This window comes from Mobula hypostoma, chromosome 10, assembly GCF_963921235.1.
Source record: "Mobula hypostoma chromosome 10, sMobHyp1.1, whole genome shotgun sequence".
Lineage (NCBI taxonomy): Eukaryota > Metazoa > Chordata > Chondrichthyes > Myliobatiformes > Myliobatidae > Mobula > Mobula hypostoma.
Window position 1 is genome coordinate 15,787,484 of NC_086106.1, and position 21,817 is coordinate 15,809,300.

The window sequence follows — 21,817 nt, forward strand, 5'->3', positions numbered from 1 at the left end:
GAGACTAGTAATTAAATGCCCTTTCATGTGCCTACCTAATACCCTACTAAATGTCTCTATTGCCTCCACTACCACTCATGACAGCACATGCCAGTCATCCACCACTCTCTGAGTTTAAAGCAGTTCTCTTTGAACTTACCACTCACCTTAAATGCATGTCCTCTATTGGGAAAATGGTCCTAGCTGTCTACTCTGATTATGTCTTGCATGTCCGTATGAAAGTCTCTTCTTAATCATCAACGTTCCAGAAGAAACAACCCAAGTTTGTCCGGTTTCTCTTTATAACATATGCTCTCAAATCCAGGCAGCATCCTGGTCAACATCTTCTACACCAATTCTGAATCCAAATGGTCAAATCAGCATCCATTTTAATTTTCTGAGTGAACATATGATTAGGGGCCTTGATAAACATGTCACTAAAATCCACGTGGATAAAATCTACACCTCCACCTCCCTGAAAAACTCCAAGTTTGTAAGATGTGTTGCCCTGCACAAAATCACGCTGAATGTCCCTAATTACATCACGGTTTTCGAAATGTTCATGAACCCTATCCCTAAGAATCCTCTCTAATAGCTTCCCTACCATCGTTGGGTTTTGATTTTCCTTATGACTTCAAGAGCAGTAATTCACTTCTTTTTATAGTAGTAAATGTTCATTATAGTTCCATTGTTCTATTTTTTATAGGAGATACGGTTCCCCAGAATGGTGACAAACTGCTGCCGATTCTTGTGCTATTTCTGTCGCATCAGTCGTCAAAATCAAAGAGCCATGTTTGACCATTTAAGCTACCTCTTGGATAACAGCGGCATTGGACTGGGTAAGAGAATCTTTAACTCACATTTCCTGAGTTAAGTTCAACTCTTAAATGAAGATACTTCATTTAAAAACTAGTTTAACACTAACGTTTAGAAATTTAGGTATTTTGTACTGCTTTCTTTCATCTTGTTGGATAACTTAGTATTACAATGAATAAATACCACCAGACTAGACTTGCCCGGGCATCATCCCTGAAGAAGGTGGCAGAGTTTGTTATTGAAACTTTGGTTACAATCGATACCTGTACCCAGCTTGAATCCTGAGAAAAGCTTGTTAATTATGTACACCAGGGAAGCCCTAGATCCTGTTTTATTATTACAAATTTTGATTGTCACTTGATCGATGACTGACACGTAAGATACTTACTGTTTCTGTGGCATACTGGAACTTCCATATATGTTTTACCTTGAATGAATCCATTTTGCTATCACACTCTCTGATGGTCAATTTGCAGCCTTGTAGAATCTGTCTATAAGACTGTTTAATTCAATTAATTGCATTTCCTGAAACATGTCTTGACTTCAACTTTCATATTCCTTGATGACCGTGGCTAGTTGAAATATGGCATTAGATTAAAGGGAGAGTTTTGGTATTCACAGCTTTAGTTAGGTACAAAGTCTACTGTGAACTCGTAAAATATGGCAGCTAAGGTGGCCTTCCCCAGTTAAAGTTTGACTAATGGAGATACTAAGTTGATGAAATTATATGCCATTCTGTTTCTAATGTCACAGAGAACATTTTGGGAATTGCAGAAATGAACAGCAGTTGCCATGTTCTCTGCCATTGCAACTTGCAAATTCTATAAAATCCTGGTTAAACCATACTTGGAGTCCTGTGTCCAGTTCTGGTAGCCTCATTGTAGGAAGGATGTGGAAGCTTTAAAGAGCGTGCAGAGGAAATTTAACAGGATGCTTCCGGCACTAGAGAGCATGTCTTATGAGGGTGTTGAGTGAGTTAGGGCTTTTGTCTTTCAATCAAAGGAAGATGAGACTACTCTCTCACTGCAGCAGTTGGAGGTTCCCGCCTGCTTCAAAAGGGCAACAGTCATACCAGTACGCAAGAAGATCAGGGTGAGCTGGTTCAATGACTATTGCCCAGTTGCACTCGCATCTACTGTGATGAAGTGATTTGAGAAGCAATACTCACAACACGCTGGAGGAACTCAGCATATAAAGAAGGTAGGGCCTCTGCCCTTTCCCTTTTCAGTCCTGACGAAGGGTTCCGGCCCGAGACGTTGACCGATCGTTTCCACGGATGCTGCCCGACCTGCTGAATTCCTCCAGCGTGTTGTGAGTGTTGCTTTGACCCCGGCATCTGCAGAGTATTTTGTGTTTATGAAGTGATTTGAGAAGTTTGTCACGGCCAGGAACAACAACTGCTTAAGCAAAGAACTGGACTTGCTGCAATTTGCCTATTGTCACAATAGGTCTACAGTAGTTGCAATCTCACTGGCTCTCCACTCGACTTTGAATCGCCAACAATTGTAATACCTAGCAACACACACAAAATGTGTGTGTTGCTTGAATTTCCAGCATCTGCAGATTTTCTTGTGTTTGCGATTGTAATATCTAGGTCAGGTTGCTGTTTATTGATTACAGCTCAGCATTCAACACCATTATACCCTGAGTATGAATTCCAAAACCAGGGCCTCTATACCTCCTCCTGCAACTGGATCCTTGACTTGCTCATCGAGAGTCATTACAGATCAGAAATAACATCTTCTCCTTTGTGGTAAACCATATATATATGTTGTAACTGGGTTGCCTGTCTGGACACGCCCCTCTGCTGACTGCCCCTGTGGCTCCTCCCACAGGCCCCTGAATAAAGGCGACTGGACCTTGGCTCCTCCTCTCAGTCCAGGGGCATACATTCAGCATGCTGGAGCTCACATTTTACTGCGAATAAAAGCCTTTCAGTATTTTCTCTACTTCCAGTCTTTTGGAGTTATTGATGGTGCATTATCCTTGCTAACAATCAACGCTGGTGGGTGCGCCTTAGCCCACTGCTCTGTTTTCTCTACACTGAGAACTGAATGGCTAGGCATGGCTCAAAACAGCATCTATAAATTTGGTAATTACACAACTATCGTTGGCAGAATTTCAGATGGTGATCAGCTGGATGAGTCAACAACAACAACCTTGCACTCAATGTAAGGGCAAGGAATTGATTGTGGACTTCAGGAAGGGGAAGTGGAGGGGATACATACCAGTACTCATCGAGGGATCATCAGTGGAAAGGGTGAGCAGTTTCAAGTTCCTGGGTATCAACATCTCTGAAGATCTATTCTGGGCCCAACATATTGATACAATTACAAAGAAGGCTGTTGCAAGGACGTGGCTGGGGACGAACCCAAGTGCAGGACACAGGCGCTGAGGCAAAGTCATGAGGTGTTAGCACTGCTGTGAACAGGGAACCGGTATCCAGCAGAGTCTTTACACAGAGACTAGGGTCATGTAGAGTATCCAGGAAACAATGCAGAACTTAGAACTGACAGTTCTCAGGAATCAGGTTTACTCACACTAGAGTCGACCATGGAACTGGCAGCTCCTTGTTGTGATCACAGGGTCTTTATCTTGCATTTCCTGTATTGCAGTAACTGCTGCTGCAAAACAACAAATTTCATGGTGTATGCCAGTAATATTAAACGTGATTCTGATTCTGAGGTGACTTGATAAGGTAGATGTACAAGATGATAAGAGGCACAGATTGAATAGATAGCTAGAGACTTTTTCCTCAGTGTGGAAATAGCTAATTCAAGGGGATAATTTTCAGGTGATGGGAGGAAAGTATAGGGGAGATGTCAGAGTTAAGTATTTTTTTCCCCCATAGTGTGTGGAACACCCTGCCAGGGTTGGTTGTGGAGGCAGATACATTAGGGGCATTTAAGAGACTCTTTGCAAGGCACATGGATGGTAGAAAAATGGAGTGCTATTTAGGAGGGAAGGGTTATATTGATCTTAGAGTAGGTTAAAAGGTTGGCGTAACAACATAGGCCAAAGGGTTTATACTGTACTATAATCTTGTATCTTTCAGGAAAAGAATCTCTTCACTGAGCTAACAAGTTTATTATCATGGGAATTCATACCTAGGATATAAATGTGAAGAAAATTAGTTTTTTACAGTAGCAGCACAGTACATTAGAAACGTGATTAGCATAAATTACATAAAATACTATAATTTAACTCATGCAAAACTTACATGAGAAAGTAAACAAAAATAATAAAACAACATTAGTGAAAGTTGAGAAAAATATAGTCCAAATTAGAATTAGAATGTTGTTTGTGATTAGAATTCGGCTTTTTCAGGTTGCTTCAAGAACTTGATGATCATGTAGAAGAAGCCCCAAACAGTCCTTCCAGGTGAGGCATCACTTCACCTGTGAGTCGACTGGGGTGATATACTGCGTCCGGTGCTCCCGATGTGGCCTTTTATATATTGGTGAGACCCGACGCAGACTGGGAGACCGCTTTGCTGAACATCTACGCTCTGTCCGCCAGAGAAAGCAGGATCTCCCAGTGGCCACACATTTTAATTCCACATCCCATTCCCATTCTGACATGTCTGTCCACGGCCTCCTCTACTGTGGAGATGAAGCCACACTCAGGTTGGAGGAACAACACCTTATATTCCGTCTGGGTAGCCTCCAACCTGATGGCATGAACATCGACTTCTCTAACTTCCGCTAAGGCCCCACCTCCCCCTCGTACCCTATCTGTTACTCATTTTTATGCACACATTCTTTCTCTCACTCTCCTTTTTCTCCCTCTGTCCCTCTGAATATACCTCTTGCCCATCCTCTGGGTCACCCCCCCCTTGTCTTTCTTCCCGGACCTCCTGTCCCATGATCCTCTCGTATCCCCTTTTGCCTATCACCTGTCCAGCTCTCGGCTCTATCCCTCCCCCTCCTGTCTTCTCCTATCATTTTGCATCTCCCCCTCCCCCTCCAACTTTCAAATCCCTTACTCACTCTTCCTTCAGTTAGTCCTGACGAAGGGTCTCGGCCTGAAACGTCGACTGCACCTCTTTCTATAGATGCTGCTTGGCCTGCTGCATTCACCAGCAACTTTGACGTATGTAGAAGAAACTGTTGTTGAACCTTGAGGTGTGGGTCTTCTAGCCTCCTGATGGCAGCTGTGCGAAGAGGGCACCACCTGAATGGTGGTGGTCGTTAATGATGGATGTTGCCTTCCAGAGATATCACCTCTTGTAGATGTTCTTGATTGTGGAGAGACCTGTACCTGTGATAGATCCAGCTAAGTCCACGACTCTGTAGACGATTGTTTTCTTGTGCATTGGAGTTTCCACACCACGCAGCGATGCCTCCAGTCAGAATGCTTTCTGCTGTACACTTGTAGAAGTTTGTTGGAATCTTCAGTGAAGTAGAGGTGGTGGTGGAGGTGCAACTTCTTCATAGTTGTGTCTATGTGCTGGGCCAAGGATCCTCCAAGATATTAATACCCAGCAACCTGAAGCTGCTCACTCTTTTCACTGCAGACCCTTCAATGAGGACTGCTGCTAGTTCACTTGATTCCCCCTTTCTAGTTCTTTGGTTTTGCCGACATTGAGTGCAAGCTTGTTGTTATGACACCACTCAACCAGCTGATCTGTTTTACTCGTGTATCCCTCCTTGTTAACATTTATAATTGTCCAACCATAGCAGTGAATTTGCAGATAATGTTGGAGCTCTGCTTAGCCACAGTCATATGTTTAAAGAGAGTGGGGGGAGGGGGAAGCAAAGCGCAAAGCCCTAAGGTGCTCTGTGCCTGCTGTATCCTTTTAACAGCCTTTCTCATCATCCACAACTCCACAATTTTTATAATCAGAGCACCTAGATTTTATCTTAAACATATATGCCTACTACAAACAACAGAGGATGTAGCACTAAACCTTGCAGAATACCTTTAGTAACAGACCTTCAGTCAGAAGAATTCTGCTCCACTACTACCTCTATATTTCAGACCAAGTCAGTATTGTATCCAGTGTAATAGTTGTCCATGGATCCTATATGCCTTAATCTTCTGGACCCGTTTACCAAGAGCAACCTTGCAAATCCTTTTCTAAAGTCCCCGTAGACAACATCCACTGCCCTATGGTCGTCTATTATCTCCATCACCTCAAAAAACTCAATCAAGCTAAACTAATTGTCCATGCATTCCCAAAACGCAAGTAAATCCATCATTAAGGACCTCCATCACTCAGGACATGCCCTCTTCTTACTGCTACCATCAGAGGGGCGATACAAGAGCCTAAAGGCACACACACCCAACAATTCAGGAACAGCCACTTCCCCTCTGCCATCCGATTTCTGAGTGGACATTGAACCCATGGACACTACCTCACTACTTTTTTTTCCTCTTTTTGCACTAATTTAGCCTTTTTAATATATACTTACTGTAGATTACAGTTTTTATTATTAATGCATCACAGTGTACTGCTGCATAATAACAAATTTCACAACATATGTCAGTGATATTAAACCCGAGTCTGATCCTGATCCTGTCCCCAAGAATCTTCCCCAATAATTGTCATACTATTGACTTAAGGTTCACCATCTTATAATTTCTGGACTATCCCTATTGTCCTTAAAGGAATAACGTTAGCCTACTCTCTAGTGGTCTTACTTGGGACTGAAGAGTGCAAAGGTCATTGTCAAGGGCTCAGCAGTATCCTGGTGATCCATAAAGTATCCTGGGGATCCACAAGGTATCCTGGACAGATTCCATAAGGTCCTGGGAAATTCTCCAATTTAATGTTTTTCAAAACGCTACTTTTTCTTCCCACAAAAGTTTGTGCAATCCAAGATAATCAAAAGCTGTTGAGGTTGGTTTACTTCCAGTTTTCATGATGGATATTTGAAGGCCTTTTGTTAGATTAATTCATTATGATAAAGGATATGTCCAGTTGAGAAAAAATCTGGCATGATCAGGTTAGATAGCGAAGAAATTTCAGGAACAAAATGGTACTCTTAAGCTTGCTGTCACAAGAAAGGCAACTAGTTGTACGTCAGTTTTGCAACAGTCTTTATTATAAAGGTGAACAATGGGAGATTTTCCAGCAGGTTTATGTTGTGTTCACTGCTAATATGCAACTTTTATAAGCAGAAATGATTTAAAAAGAAATCACTCCTAAATTGTGCATAAGATTATACCTTCTTTAAAATTGTGGTTTTTCAAAATTAAAACCTAAATTGCATTCTCTTTCAAAAATTGAAAGCAACACACAGATAAAATATATATATATATATAGCCAAAAATTAAAGTCAAATTCTGAAGAATATATAGAACCAATTAAACAAGGAGGCTACAGTATAAGAAGCAATGCTTTAAAATAATCTGTTGACTCACAGAGAGATGCATCATGAAAACAAGCCCTTCAGCCCATTGATTCTGTGCCAACCATCAACCACAAAAGTAACATTGATCCCAAACACGAGGAAATCTGCAGATGCTGGAATTTCAAGCAACACACATAAAAATTGCTGGTGAATGCAGCAGGCCAGGCAGCATCTCTAGGAAGAGGTACAGTTGACGTTTTGGGCCGAGATCTCTTACTAGCTGTTCTTTCAGTTAGTCCTGACGAAGGGTCTTGGCCCAAAATGTCGACTGTACCTCTTCCTAGAGATGCTGCCTGGCCTGCTGCATTCACCGGCAACTTTTATGTGTTATGCTTAACATTGATCCCATTTTTATCTTCCCCACATTTTCAACTATCTCAGATTCTACAGCTTTGAAGCAATTTACAACAGCCAATTATCTTATAATCTTTGACTTTGGAATACACACCCAGTAGAAACCCACGTGATCACAGGTAGGACATGCAAGTATCACTCTGAGAGTAGCCGAAGTCAGGATTGAACTCGCATTTCTGGCACTGCAAGGAAATGGCTCTACTAGATGTGCCACTATCCTGTCCCAAACAATTTATGAAGAGTTAGTATTACAATTTTAGAATGTTTGTTAAAGTTGATACCAGAACGTAACAGAAGTGACGCCTCGTACTTACACAAGTTGACTGTGGCTTCAAATTAATTTTTTTTATTAATTTAATTTATTTTTGTAGCAGGCTCAAGGCATTTTGGTCATCTTTATTTAGAAATGGTAGAAAGGATTTATATCAGCCTGATTTATCAGAGGTCATTGTGGTGACTGAGAGGGGTACGTCCTTTATTTTCATTAAATGTGGCCTAGAGGTCACTCTTGAAGTGCTTCAGCCTGAGGATCCTACAGCAGGATGCTGGCAACAGCAGAGCTGTTAAAGATAAGTTCAGAGGGGAAAAAGGTGTGGACCAGGTCAAGCACAATCCAACCCAAAGTAAAAAAGGACTTTCCCTTGTAACTGATAAATATTTTAACAGAAACAATTTCAACCCATGAACAACTGCTGGATAAATTGAAATACATATTAAGTCAAAAAAAAACAAGTAATTAAATTTGTGCCAAGTAACTAAATTCATGCCAGGGACTGATTTTAAACAGGTAGCTCTTAAGTCTCAATTTTGCCACAGTTCAGCAAAATCCTTTATAGCAGGGGTCCCCAACCTCTTTTGCACCGTGGACCGGTTTAATATTGACAATATTCTTGCGGACCGGCCGACTGGGGGGTGGGGGGTGTCCAAGTAGGCTTAAACTCACCTCAACATGTCTTTTACAGTTAGGTTGCCAACTTTCTCACTCCCTAATAAGGGACAAAAGCAGCAGTCAAATCCCGGGACACTTTATCCCAGAAAAGACTACCATGACCATGAAGCCTTGCATGGGCACCTGTGTGCGCATGTGACGTGCGCATACGTGCTGATCTTCTCCTCCCCCACAAATCGGTTTTGCCTTCATCTTCCCGACTATACTGTACATACATTATTTCTACTTTATATTGGCCGTGTATTTATCACATCATTCCTGCTGTTACTATATGTTTGTGTTATTTATTTTCAGTTTTATGTGTTATTTGGTATGATTTGTTAGGTTATTTTTTGGGTCTGGGCACGCTCAAAAATTTTTCCCATATAAATTAATGGTAATTGCTTCTTCGCTTCACAACATTTCGGCACGAAAGGTTTCATAGAAATGCTCTACCTTAGCGGGAGAAATACGGGACAGTTGGCAACCCTACGTTCAAGTTCAACAGTGCGTGACAGGGAATGAGAAAAGGTGCTGCTAACTCATATCGTTTCCTCACGGCCCGGTAGCGCATACTTTGCGGCCGGGTGGTTGGGGGACTGCTGCTTTATTGAAACAACTGAGGCAATTTTTAAATTATACAAACCCCAAGCTGAATGTACAGTTATGTTTTCTGTTAATTCAGCAGCCAGTTATTATTCTGATCATTAGAGTCATTAAGTGATTCAGAATGACTCCTTTAATCACATCAAATTTATTTCTCAAACTTTTGGTTATGAATTCCAAACATAGAGATGAATCTGAACTGATGTCTGAGTGATAAAAGAGATTAAAATAGGGATACAGTTACCCTCAGAAATTGATCAGTACCACTTTGGGCCAAAAAGATTTGTCTGAGTGCAGGTCGGTGGGACTAGGTGAGAGTAAGAGGCCGAGATGGCCTGTTTCCGTGCTGTAATTGTTATATGGTTATATGAATAATCGACTGTAAGAAATTAAGCAGCACAAGAGATCCAAGGCTCAATACTAAACAGGCAGGGAAACTTTGGAAGGTATTTGCTGCTTTCATCTGATGAAAATTATTTTCATGGAGATATGTCTATACTGATTGTTGGAGTGCTGAAGTGTCACTTATGTATGTGTAGTTGATCACAGATCTGTTAGATTTGCCCACTTTCTTTCAAAAAATGTTGGAAGTAAATTCAGACCTCTTATGTTTTATAAACATGTGGATTGTTTGCACAATGCTGACACACTACTTTTTCCAACAAATGTAAAATATGCTGCTGGAGTTGCAAGCTTTGATTTAGTAAGAGAGTTTGTTGATCGAGAATTCTCCGAACCTCTCTGTTTGTTTCTTCCACAGCTGTGCTTATCTTCTTTTGTTCTTCCAGCATTGACTCCATTAGTCTTATACTTTTCTTGTGCAAGTCAGCATTTGATGCTCTCCTCTTTTTGATGGGTACCAATTCAGTTCTACAGTAAGTAGAGAAGGTGCAGAATACAGGTTCAGAACTCACACTCAAAACTTGTGGTGTAATTAGATTCTTTATACTTTATTGTCGCCAAACAATTGATACTAGAACGTACAATCATCACAGCGATATTTGATTCTGCGCTTCCCGCTCCCTGGATTACAAATCGATAGTAAATTATAAATCATAAATAGAAAATAGAAAAATGGGAAGTAAGGTAGTGCAAAAAAACCGAGAGGCAGGTCCAGATATTTGGAGGGTACGGCCCAGATCTGGGTCAGGAAAAGCTGTTCCCAAATCTGCTCCCAAATTCTGACTTGTAAAGGTGGGACTTATTGATATATTAAACCACTGTTGTTAAAATCACTTCCACAGAAATTGGACAGATACTGAACCAACTTCAAACAATTGGATACATATTATTCAGGCAGGCAAGTCTTGGGGTACTGCAAATCATTTCTCTTTCATGGGGTGAAGTAATCAAGTCAGACACAAGGTGGCGCAGTGCAATAGAACATGTTTTGCCAAGGCCTTAATTCAAATTCAGAAAAAAAAAGCTGCACACACAACAAATGTCAGCCTCTACTTTCTTATTAGTATGAATTTATATGATAATAGCTATCTGTACCCTAGAATCTCATCTGATATTAGGCAGGATCTTGGCATAGAACGAGGGTGATGAGTGAAGTTTTCTTTACTGAACTGACCAAGATTTATCTATTTGTGCCAATTATTACACCCACATTCTGACTGCCATCTGCCCTACAAACGTCTAACAAACTACCCACTTCAGTTAAGTACTGCTTCCTAGGGCTAAGATAGGGTTAGCAACACACACACACACAAACTGCTGGAGGAACTCAGCAGGCCAGGCAGCATCTATGGAAAAGTGTAAACAGTCCACGTTTTGGGCCAAGACCCTTCATCGGGACTAGAAAGGAAGGGGGAAGGTGCCAGAATAAAAAGGTAGGGGTGGTAAAGGATGACAGCTAAAAGGTGATAGGTGAAGTCAGTGGGAAGGAAAGGATGTTGGTGGTTTGCCTTGTAACAGCATTCACTGGTGCTCCCCCAGCCAAAAGCAGTGCATTAGAAGGAAGAGAATTTTGCCGTCATATCTGCTCCTTTCTGTTATGTCCACATTAATCAATTTGTATACTTTTCCATTCCTGCTCAGCCGTACCAGGAATTGAGTCTCTTGGTCCCTTGCTGCCTCACCACCTTTTTAGGTGTTCAACATTATTGGAGTTCCTGCTCCCTAAAATCCAGCCATGCAAAAAAGATAAACTTAATCAATTTTCCTGGTTAGAGGTTCTGACAGTGCCAAATGGGCCAACAGTCTGCACTTGGCTGAGAATGGGAAAAGTTAGCTGAAGATTTCTCTGGAATGTGTGCCTGACAACGTTGCAATATTAATAAGATGTGAATTATAAAAGAACATAAATAAAGCATTGAACATCGCAGCTCAGTACAGGCCCTTCAGCCCACAATGATGTGTTAACCTTTTAACATTTTGTAAGATCAATTTAACCCTTCCATCCTACATAGCCCTCCATTTTCTATTTTCCTTGGAGTTTAATCCAGGTGTTCCATGCACTCACCACTGTGTTGAAACAAAACAATTACTTCTGATATTCCCCCTTATACTTTCCTCCAATCACCTTAAAATTACCTTCCCCCCCCCCAGTGTATTCTGAGAACTGTTTAAACTGCAGCTTGACAGGTAAAAAGTAATAAAGGGATATTTTGCAGATGCATTCAGTGGACGTGTTTTTTTGATTTCCACATACAGTTTTAAAGAGAGCTCATTCAGTAAGGCGATATGGTTTGAGTTCAAATATAAGAAAGGTGCGATCACTGTGATTTGATTATCCTGTAGGCTTCCCAATACTCAGTGTGAGGAGGAAGAACAGATATATGGACAGATTTCTGAAAAAAAGCAAAAGTTGTAGTGGGTGACTAACTTCACCAACGTTGATTTCCTGAGAGCAACAGCCTTATGTGAGGCTGAATTTCATCACTGTATTCAGAAGGATTTCTGAACGTAATCCAGCTAGAAGGGGAACCATACTAGACCTTGTATGGGGAAGCAGGCCTATCCAGGTGATTGAGGATACAGTGGGAAAACATTCTGGGTACAGAGATCACAACTCTCAAGTCCCATGACAGTTACATCTGACTGTGGGCATTATTTAAAGGCGAGCAGGTCAGAATTCCAGACTTGCATGGTTCAGTAAGGATGGCAAGGTTATGGAGCCTTGGATGCCATGTGACGTAAGCTGAATGAAAAAGTAAAAGGATGCAAGTATAAGGTTTAGGAAGCTGAAATCAGACTGAACCCATAAGGAATATATATAGAGCAGTAAGGAACTTAAGCATAGAATTAGGAGGGTCAAAAGGGGCCATGAAGTATCCTTGGCGAGTGGGATTATTCAAAATGCAAAGGTGTTTTACACATACATTAAAAAGTAAAGGAGAGCTAGGGAGAGGGCAGAATCACTCGAGGACAAGGGAAGGATTTTACACCCAAGCCCTGAGAAGTCTGTGACCTGTGGTGTTCTACATGGATATGTGCTGGGACTCTGATGTTTGAAAAATAATAGAATATCTAAATGACAGATGATAATTAAAGCAAGTTTTCAGACATCACAAATTTGATGAAGTTCTGGATATTGAAGAAGTTTGCCAAAGATACAGCAGAATTTTAGAACAATTGTGCAATGCCTAAATCCATGTGTGGCCTACACGGAGTTTTTATAAAGTTGCAATACAATTCCAGACCTTTGAACTCAGAGTCTCAACTAATGAAGGCAAGCACGTCTTATGTCGTCTTTACCACCTTATCAACTAGCGCAACATCTTCAAGGACTTGGACCCCAAAATCATTTTGTACAATCAACACTATTAATGACCTCCAGCCAGAATAAAGCCCATTAATGTAGATAAGGTAATAATCTTTCTCCCAGTGAGTCTAAAACTAAAGAGCACAGGATTAAGGTGAGAGGGGAAAATTTTAATGGGGACCTCAAGGGCAAGTTTCTCCATATAGATGGTGGTAGGTATGAGCTGTCAAAAAGGGTGATAGAGGAGGGTGTGATTACATTTAAAGACATGTGGTCCGGTGAATGAATAGGAAGGGTTGAGAGGGATATGGTAAATGGTACTAACTCAGGAAAACATATTAGTCAGTGTGAACGATTTCTGATGTAGTGCCTGTTTCCTTTATGTTCCAGATTAAATAAATTAGCACCAGGATAGAAATTTAGAGTATTTCTGAAAAACAGTGCTTAGTATTAGGTTCTGTGACAGCTTTCCCAACATTCTGTGTGAATTACATGCAAACCATTGAAAATAAAACATGGGGCTGAATGGCACAATTCTCTGCTCCTTCGAATGCTCCACCATTCCATCGTGGCTGATTTATTATCCCTCCCCACCCATTCTCCTGTGTTCTCCCCATAACCTTTGAAACCCTGACTAATCAAGAACCTATCAACCTCCATTTTAAATATACCCAGTGACTTTGCCTCCACAACATTCCGAGGCAATGAATTCCACAGATTCACCACCCTCTGGCCAAAGAAATGCATCTTCATCTGTTCTAAAGGGACATCCTTCTATTCTAATGCTGTTCCCTCTGGCTCTAGACTCCCCCCACTATAGGAAACATCCTCTCCATATCCACTCTTTCATAGGCCTATCAATATTGGATAGCTTTCAATGAGGATTTCTCCCCCCCCCCCACCCCCCATTACTCTAAATCCAGCGAGTATAGGCCCAGGACCATCAAACATCTTCATTCCCCTGATCATCCTCTGGACCTCCAGTGCCAGCACAACTTTTCTAAGATAAGGGGTCCAAAACTGCTCACGATACTCCAAGTACAGTCTGACCAATGCGTTATAAAGCCTTACCATCATATCCTTGCTCTTCTCGAAATGAATGCTAACATTACGTTTGCCTTCCTCATCATCAACTCAACTTGCAAGTTAACCTCTAGGGAATCTTGCACAAGGACTCTCAAGTGCCTTCGCACTTCAGATTTAAGAATTTTCTCCCCAATTAGAAAATAGTCTATGCCCTTATTCCTTCTACCAAAGTGCATGACCATCGACTTCCCGACACTATATCCCATCTGCCTCTTCTTTGCTCATTCTCTCAATCTGTCTGTCCTTCTGCAGTCTCTTTGCTTCCTCGACACTACCCGCCCCTCCAACTTTCTTTGTATCATCTGCAAACTTGGCCACAAAGCCATCAATTCCATCATCCAAATCATCAATATATAATATGAAAAGAAGTGGTCCCAGTACATACCCCTGTAGAACACCACTTTGTCACTGGCAGCCATCCAGAATAGGGCCCCTTTATACCCACTCTGCCACCTGCCAAACAGCCAATCCTCTACCCATATTAATAACTTTACTGTAATGCCATGGACTCTTCTAAATAGCCTCGTATGGCACCTTATCAGAGGACTTCTGAAAATCCAAGTAAACAACATCCACTGACTTCCTTTCTCTTTCCTGCTTGTTATTTCTTCAAAGAATTCCAACAGATTTGTCAGACAAGATTTCCCCTCAAGGTAACCATGCTGACTTTGTCCTAGTAGCACACTCAAAACGCTGGAGGAACTCAGCAGGCAGCGTCTATGGAAAAAAGTACAGTTAACATTTCGGGCTGAGACCCTTCATCAGGACTGGAAAAAGAGATGAGGAGTCAGTAAGAAAGTGGGGGAAGGGAGGAAGAACCACAAGGTGATAGGTAAAACTGGGAGGGGAGAGGGGTGAAGTAAAGAGCTGGGAAGTTGATTGGTGAAAGGGATACAGGGCTGGAGAAGGGGGAATCTGACAGGAGAGGACAGAAGGCCGTGGAAGAAAGAAAAAGGTGAGGAGCACCAGAGGGAGGTGATAGGCAGGTAAGCAGATAAGATGAGAGGGGGAAAGTAGGAATTGGGAATGGTGGTATTCCGCAGGTTCAAAAGAATCGATGATCCTACCATCAGATGGGAGGCTACCCACAGAGAATACAAGGTGTTGCTCCTCTAGCCTGAGTGTGGCCTCATTGTGACAGTAGAGGAGGCCATGGGCTGACATGTCGGAATGGGAGTGGGAAGTGGAATTAAAATGGGCGGCCACTGGGAGATCCCGCATGTTCTGGCGGACAGAGTGTGGGTTATCAGTGAAGCAGTCTCCCAATCTACATCGGGTCTCACTGATGTACCCAAGGCCACATTGGGCGCACCGGATACAATAGCTGACCCCAACAGAGTCACAGGTGAAGTGTCGCTTCACCTGGAAGGACTGTTTGGAGCCCCGAATGGTAGTGAGGGAGGGAGTAGGTGTAGGGGCAGACGTAGCACTTGTTCCACTTACACGGATAAGTGGGTGAGGACAAGGGGAAACCCATCCCTGGTGGGGTGGCAGGAGAATTGGATGAGGGCAGACGTGCACAAAATGGAAGAGATGCTGTTGAGGGCAGCATTAATAGTAGAGGAAGGAAAGCCCCTTTCTTTGAAGGAGGTGGACATCTCCTAGTTATAGAATGAAAAGCCTTCTCTTGAGAGCAGATGCAGCAGAGACAGAGGAATTGAGAGAAGGGGATGGAGTTTTTACAAGTAACAAGGTGGGAAGACATATAGTCCAGGTAGCTGTTAGAGTCAGTGGGTTTTAATAGACATCAGTAGATGAGCTGTCTCCAGAGATAGAGACAGAAAGATCGAGAAAGGGGAGGGAGGTATCGGAAATGGACCAGGTAAATTTGCGGAAGCTAGAGGCAAAGTTAATGAAGTCGACAAGCTCCACATGTTTGTAAGAAGCAGCACCAATGTAGTCGTCGATGTAGCATAGGAAAAGTTGGGGACTAATACCAGTGTCGGCTTGGAACATAGATGTAGCCAACAAACAGACAGGCGTAGCTGGGACCTGCGTGAGTGCCAATGGCTACACCTTTTGTTTGAAGGAGGTGAGAGGAGCTGGAAGAGAAATTAAGAGTGAGAACAAGTTCTGCCAGATGGGGGTGAGTGGTGGAGGAGGAGAACTGGTTGGTTTGGTAACCAGAAAGAAACCGAGAGCTTTGAAGCCTTCCTGGTGGGGGATGGAGGTGTATGGCAACTGGACATCCATTGTGAAAATAAGATGTTCGGTACCAAGGACTTTGAAATCGTTGAAAAGGTCAAGAGCGCGTGAAATGTCATGGATGTAGGTAGGAAGGCACTGAATGAGGCAGGAACTATCACCGAGTCGAGGTATGCAAATATAAATTCAGTAGGGCAGGATCAAGCAGAAAAAATGGGTCTACCAGGACAGGCAGGTTTATGGATCTTGGGCAGGAGATAGAAAAGGGAGATGCAGGGTGAGGGAACTATGAGGTTGATGGCAGTGGATGGGAGATCCCCAGAGTTAATAAGGTTTGTGATGGTTTGGGAGACAATGGCCTGGTGCTCCTTAGTGGAGTCCTGTTCAAGGGGTAAGAAGGAAGAGGTGTCTGACAGTTGTCATCAGGCCTCAGCAAGGTAGAGATCAGTGCACCAAACTACTACAGCACACCCTTTATCTGGGGGTTTGATGGTGAGTTTAGGATTGGTGCAGGGAGTGTGGAGAGCAGTGCATTCAGAAGGAGTAAGGTCGGAACTTGAGGGAGGACTTTGGCCTGCTTTATCATGTGCTTTCAAGTGCCCCGAAACTTCATCCTTAATAATGGATTCCAACATCTTCCCAATCGCTGAAGTCAGACAAATTGGCCTATGATTTCCTTTCTTCTGGCTTCCTCCCTTTATAAAGAGTGGGGTGACATTTGAAAATTTCCTGTCCTCTAGAACCATTCCATGATCTAGTGATTATTGAATGATCACTACTAATGCCTCCACAATGTCTTCAGCTACATCTTTCAGAACCTTGGTGTACAGTCCATCTGGTCTAGGTGACATCTACCTTCAAACCTTTCAGCTTCCCAAGCACCTTGTCTTTAGTAATAGCAACTACACTCACTTATACCCCCTGACGTTCTCAAATTTCTGGCGTATATACTAGTGTTTTTCACAGTAAAGATGAATGCAAAATACTTAAGGCATTTGTTTGTCCACCAATGCTACCTCTCCAGTGTCATTTTCCAGCTGCCCAATATCCACTCTCACCTCTCTTTGACTGTTTATATATCTGAAAGTAGTATTTTATTATCTTCTTTTATATTATTGGCTAGTTTACCTTCATTATTTAAGCTTTTCTCTGCTTCTGTTCTTCAATTGCCTTCAATTGGTTTTCAAAAGTTTCCCAATCTTCTAACTTCCCACTAATTTTGTTATATTATATGCCCTCTCTTTTGCTTTTATGCTACCTTTGACTTTCCTTGTCAGCAACAATGGCCTCATCTTCCCTTCAGAATATTTCTTCATCTTTGGGAATATATACACACACACACACACACACATACATATATTATATATGTATGTGCATATATACACATGTACATACATATATACACACACACACATATATACATTATATATGTATGTATATGTATGTGTGTATATATATATACACATACACACACACATATACATATATTATATATATATATATATATATATACACACACACACACACACACACACATACATACATATATCTCTCATGTGCCCTCCAAATTCCCCCCAGAAAAACAGGCCATTGCTGTTCTACCATCATCCCTGCTAGTGCCCCTTTCAAAGAACTTTAGCCAGCTCCTCTCTCATGCCTATATAATTCCATTTACTCTACTGTGATACTGATAAATCTCACTATCTTTTTCCTCTCAAACTGCAGGGTGAATTCTATCATATTATGATCACAGCCCCCTAAACAACTTTTTCCAGTGTATTGCATAGGAACAGAGGAGTATTTACAAGCTCCTTGTGAAGATTTTGTTGACTCCCTTTAAAAATTAAGTATTAAAAGAAACATGGTGTAACAATATTTTCTATGAGGTCTCACTCTTAACTATCCAGCTTGAATCCAAATTTTGACTGGTGCCTTAGTCATTCCAGTCATTGTAATTTTATCAACAAATGAAATGGAAATAATGGCTGCCAATCAAAACCATTGTAACAACCCCTAAATTCGTAAGTAACTTGCTATTCCATATGGGGAGAAAACAATTGAGAGCGGAGTCCCATTAAACCCAAATCATTCCAGTCTGACACACCAGTCCATGGCCTCCTCTACTGTCACAATGAGGCCACGCTTAGGTTGGAGGAGCAACACCTTATACTCCATCTGGGTAGCCTCCAACCTGATGGCATGAAATTTGATTTCTCAAACTTCCGGTAATTGTTCTTCTGCTTTCCTTCACCATTTCCCATTCCCATTTCCTCACTCATTTTATCTCATTACCTGCCCATAACCTCCCTCTGGTGCTCTTCCACCTTCCCTTTCTTCCATGGCCTTCTATCCTCTCCTATTAGAATCTCCCTTCTTCAGCTCTTTTTCTTTCACCAATTGACTTCCCAGTTCTTTACTTCAACCCGTCCCCCACTCCTGGTTTCACCTATCCCCTACTACCTGTACTTCTTCCTCCCCTTTCCCCCACCTTCTTACTTTGGCTTCTCGTCTTTTTTTCCCTCCAGTCCTGAGGAAGGGTTTCGGCCCAAAACTTTGACTGTTTATTCTTTTTCACAGATGCTGCCTGGCCTGCCGAGTTCTTCCAGCATTTTGTGTATTGCTCACTCCAGTTTGGGATTGATCCCATAATTAAAATGTCAAATTATTACGTTTGGCTTACCTCAGTTGTGAAGAATGAAAACTAGATGAGTTTTCTGTGAGGTCAGACTCAGAAGAACTTCCCTCAGATATCACGACATCATCATTCGGAAATGTTTGTTTCAGTGAGGGTGATAGAGTTTCTGATTTGGTTGCTGAAGGTAATTGTATTATATCCTCAGATATACCGGATTCATCCTGACCAGAGAACTGAGCAAGCATCCTGTGGATAGCTTCATAATAGGGCCAGTATGAAGAGGAAGCTGCACTTCCACACGTAGCCTTGAGTTTTCTAGTTGAAATATGAAATATTAGTACAATGTGTTAATCATAAAGCTCAAAGAAAATAAGTTTAGTATTAAAATTTCGTTAATAAGGATGTTACATTACATAATTAAATGTTGAAGTTTTATTAGTCTATAAAATTAAATCAAAAGTCATCTTGTCTGCCACAATGAAAGAGTAAGATTCAGAAAGTAAAGAAGTACCCTTTGTTTCCTGTAGGTTTTAACAATGCAGAGGTCATGCAGTTATAGACAATATAAAGGAATAGTCCTTGTACAGTTAACATGTACTGTATATTCAAAGTAGTAAGATTCTCAAATGACTGCAATAAAATCATAAACTTTCAATGTACATGGTAATTTGATAAACAAAATCATGATCTGAGAAGCACATAGGCAGTAACCACTGATTATCATTTGCAGTAATAAGTTAGCTAAAAAAAAAAGTGCATAATCTTGCAGCATCCATAATTTTCTTACATTGAATCGTAATTCTGTGTGTGGAATAGAGTCCGAGAGTCATAGAACACACTAGCAAGCCAGTCAGCATTACTTATCCCATGTTGACCACGATGCTGATCTAAACCGGTTCCATTTGTCTGCGTTTAGTCCAGATCCCTTTCTAAGCCTTTCCTATCCATGTGCCCATTCAAGTGTATTTTAAATGTTTTAATTCAACCTGCCTCTACCAATTTGGCAGCTTGTTCCAAACGTACACCACCTGCTGTGTGGTGGGAAAAAGTCTTGGCTCTCACATCCCCTTTAAATCTTTCTTCCTCACCTCTAGTTTAGACTTGCCTGCCCTGGGGAAAACTGTGACTATTCATGAATTAGTTAGATGAATGAAACTGGTTTGTGTGGTAGATTTTCTGCTTGGAAGAAAATCTATGTCAGTAACACTGTTAATAATGTCAAGTGAGTACAGACCCAGAGCTATCAAACATTCCTCATATGATAACCCTTTCATTCCCAGAATCATCCTTGTGAACCTCATCCGGGCCCTCTCCATTCCCAGCACATCTTTTCTTAGATGAGGAGCCCAAAACTGTTCCTAAAACAATATTCAGGATGAGGCTTCACCAGTGCTTTATAAAGACTCAGCATCACATCTCTACTCTTGCATTCAAGACCTCTTGAAATGAATGCTGGCACTGCATTTTGCCTTCCTCACCACAGAGTTAACCTTCCCTTTGCATCTCAGATTTTTTGATTCTCTCCCCCATTTAATGTCTGTACGTTATTTCCACTATGAAGGTGCATGCATTTTCCAAATTGTATTGCATTTGCCACTTTCTTGCCCATTCTCCTAATCTGTCCAAGACCACCTGCATCCTACCTGTTTCCTCAACACTACCTGCCCCTCCACGAATCTTCATATCATCTGGAAACTTGGCAACAAAGCCATCTATTCTATCATGTAAATCAGTGATATACAGCATAAAAAGAAGCGGTCCCAACTCCGATCCCTGCAGACCACTACTCATGGGCAGCCAACCAGACAAGGATGCTTTAATCCCAGTCGCTGCCTCCTGCCAATCAGCCAATGCTCTAACTATGTTAGTAACTTCCCTGTAATAGCATGGGCTCTGAACTTGGTAAGCAGTCTTATATGTGTGCACCTTGTCAAAGGCCTTCTAAAAGTCCAAATATACAATATCCACTGCATCTCCTTGATCTATCCTATTTGTAATCTAATCTACTCAAAGAATTCCAACAGGTTTCTCAGGCAAGATTTTCCTTACGGAAACCTGACTTAGTCCTATCTTGTCACCAAGTACTCCATAACCTCATCCATAACAATTGCTTCCAACATCCTCCCAAACACTGAGGTCAGACTAACTGGTCGATAATTTATTTTCTGCTGCCTTCCTCCTTTCTTAAAGAGTGGGGTGAGATTTGCATATGTTGGAGAGTTGGGGGGTGAGGGAGACTATGGGGTAGAGTGAGGGTTTGTGGATATTAGAGGGAGTGGGGCCGGTGAGGGGGACTATGGGGGAGATTATGGGGCCGGTGGGGGAGACTATGGGGGAGAGTGGGAGTGGTGAGGGAGATCACAAACAAGATTAACTCTGCAGAGGCTGGAAATCCAAGCAATAAACACAAAATGCTGGAAGAACTCGGCAGGCCAGGCAGCATCTGTGGAAAAGAGTACAGTTTATGTTTCAGGCAGAGTCCCTTCAGCAGGGCTGGAGGAAAAAAAATGGAGTAGAGTTAAAAGGGAGGGGGGCGAAGAAACATAATGTGATAGGTGAAACCAGGAGGGGGTAGGATGAAGTAAAGAGCTGAAAAGTTGATTGGTGAAAGAGATACAGGCCTGGATGGTGCGGGTGGGGATGGAGTCTGATAGGAGAGGACAGAAGGCCATGAAAGAAAGAAAAGGAGGGAGGAGCAGTAGAGGGAGGTGATAGGCAGGCAAGGAGATAAGGTGAGAGAGGGTAAAGGAGGATGGAGATTGGTGAAGGGGGAGGGGGGAGTCATTAGCGGAAGTTCAAGAAATCGATGTTGATACCATCAAGTTGGAGGCTACCCAGACGGAATACAAGGTGTTGTTCCTCCAACCTGAGTGTGGCCTCATCATGACCTGATAGAAGTGTATAAGATGATGAGAGGCATTGATCATGTGGACAGCCAGAGGCTTTTCCCCCCCCATGTCTGAAGTGGCTAACATGAGGGAGCATAGTTTTAAGGTGCTTGGAAGTAGTTACAGTGGGAATGTCAGAAGTAGGTTTCCACACAGAGAGTGGTGGGTGCACGGAATGCTCTGCCAGCAACAGTGGTGGAGGCGGATACAATGGGGTCATTTAAGAGACTCTTAGATAAGTACATGGAGCTTACAAAACTCGAGGGCTATGTGGTAGGTAAATTCTAGGCAGTTTCTAGAGTAGGTTACGTGGTC

General features: G+C 42.0%; 1 protein-coding gene across 8 annotated transcripts in view; it reads left to right on the forward strand.

Annotated features, from left to right (window-relative positions):
• Window positions 1-21,817, forward strand: part of LOC134352669 (ryanodine receptor 1-like) — a 581,514-nt gene that overhangs the window by 238,665 nt on the left and 321,032 nt on the right. For all 8 annotated transcript variants that reach the window (XM_063060038.1, XM_063060039.1, XM_063060041.1 and 5 more), the window contains one exon: window positions 686-818. In XM_063060038.1, the coding sequence (XP_062916108.1) occupies window positions 686-818 (133 nt within the window). The remainder of the gene's footprint in view (window positions 1-685; window positions 819-21,817) is intronic.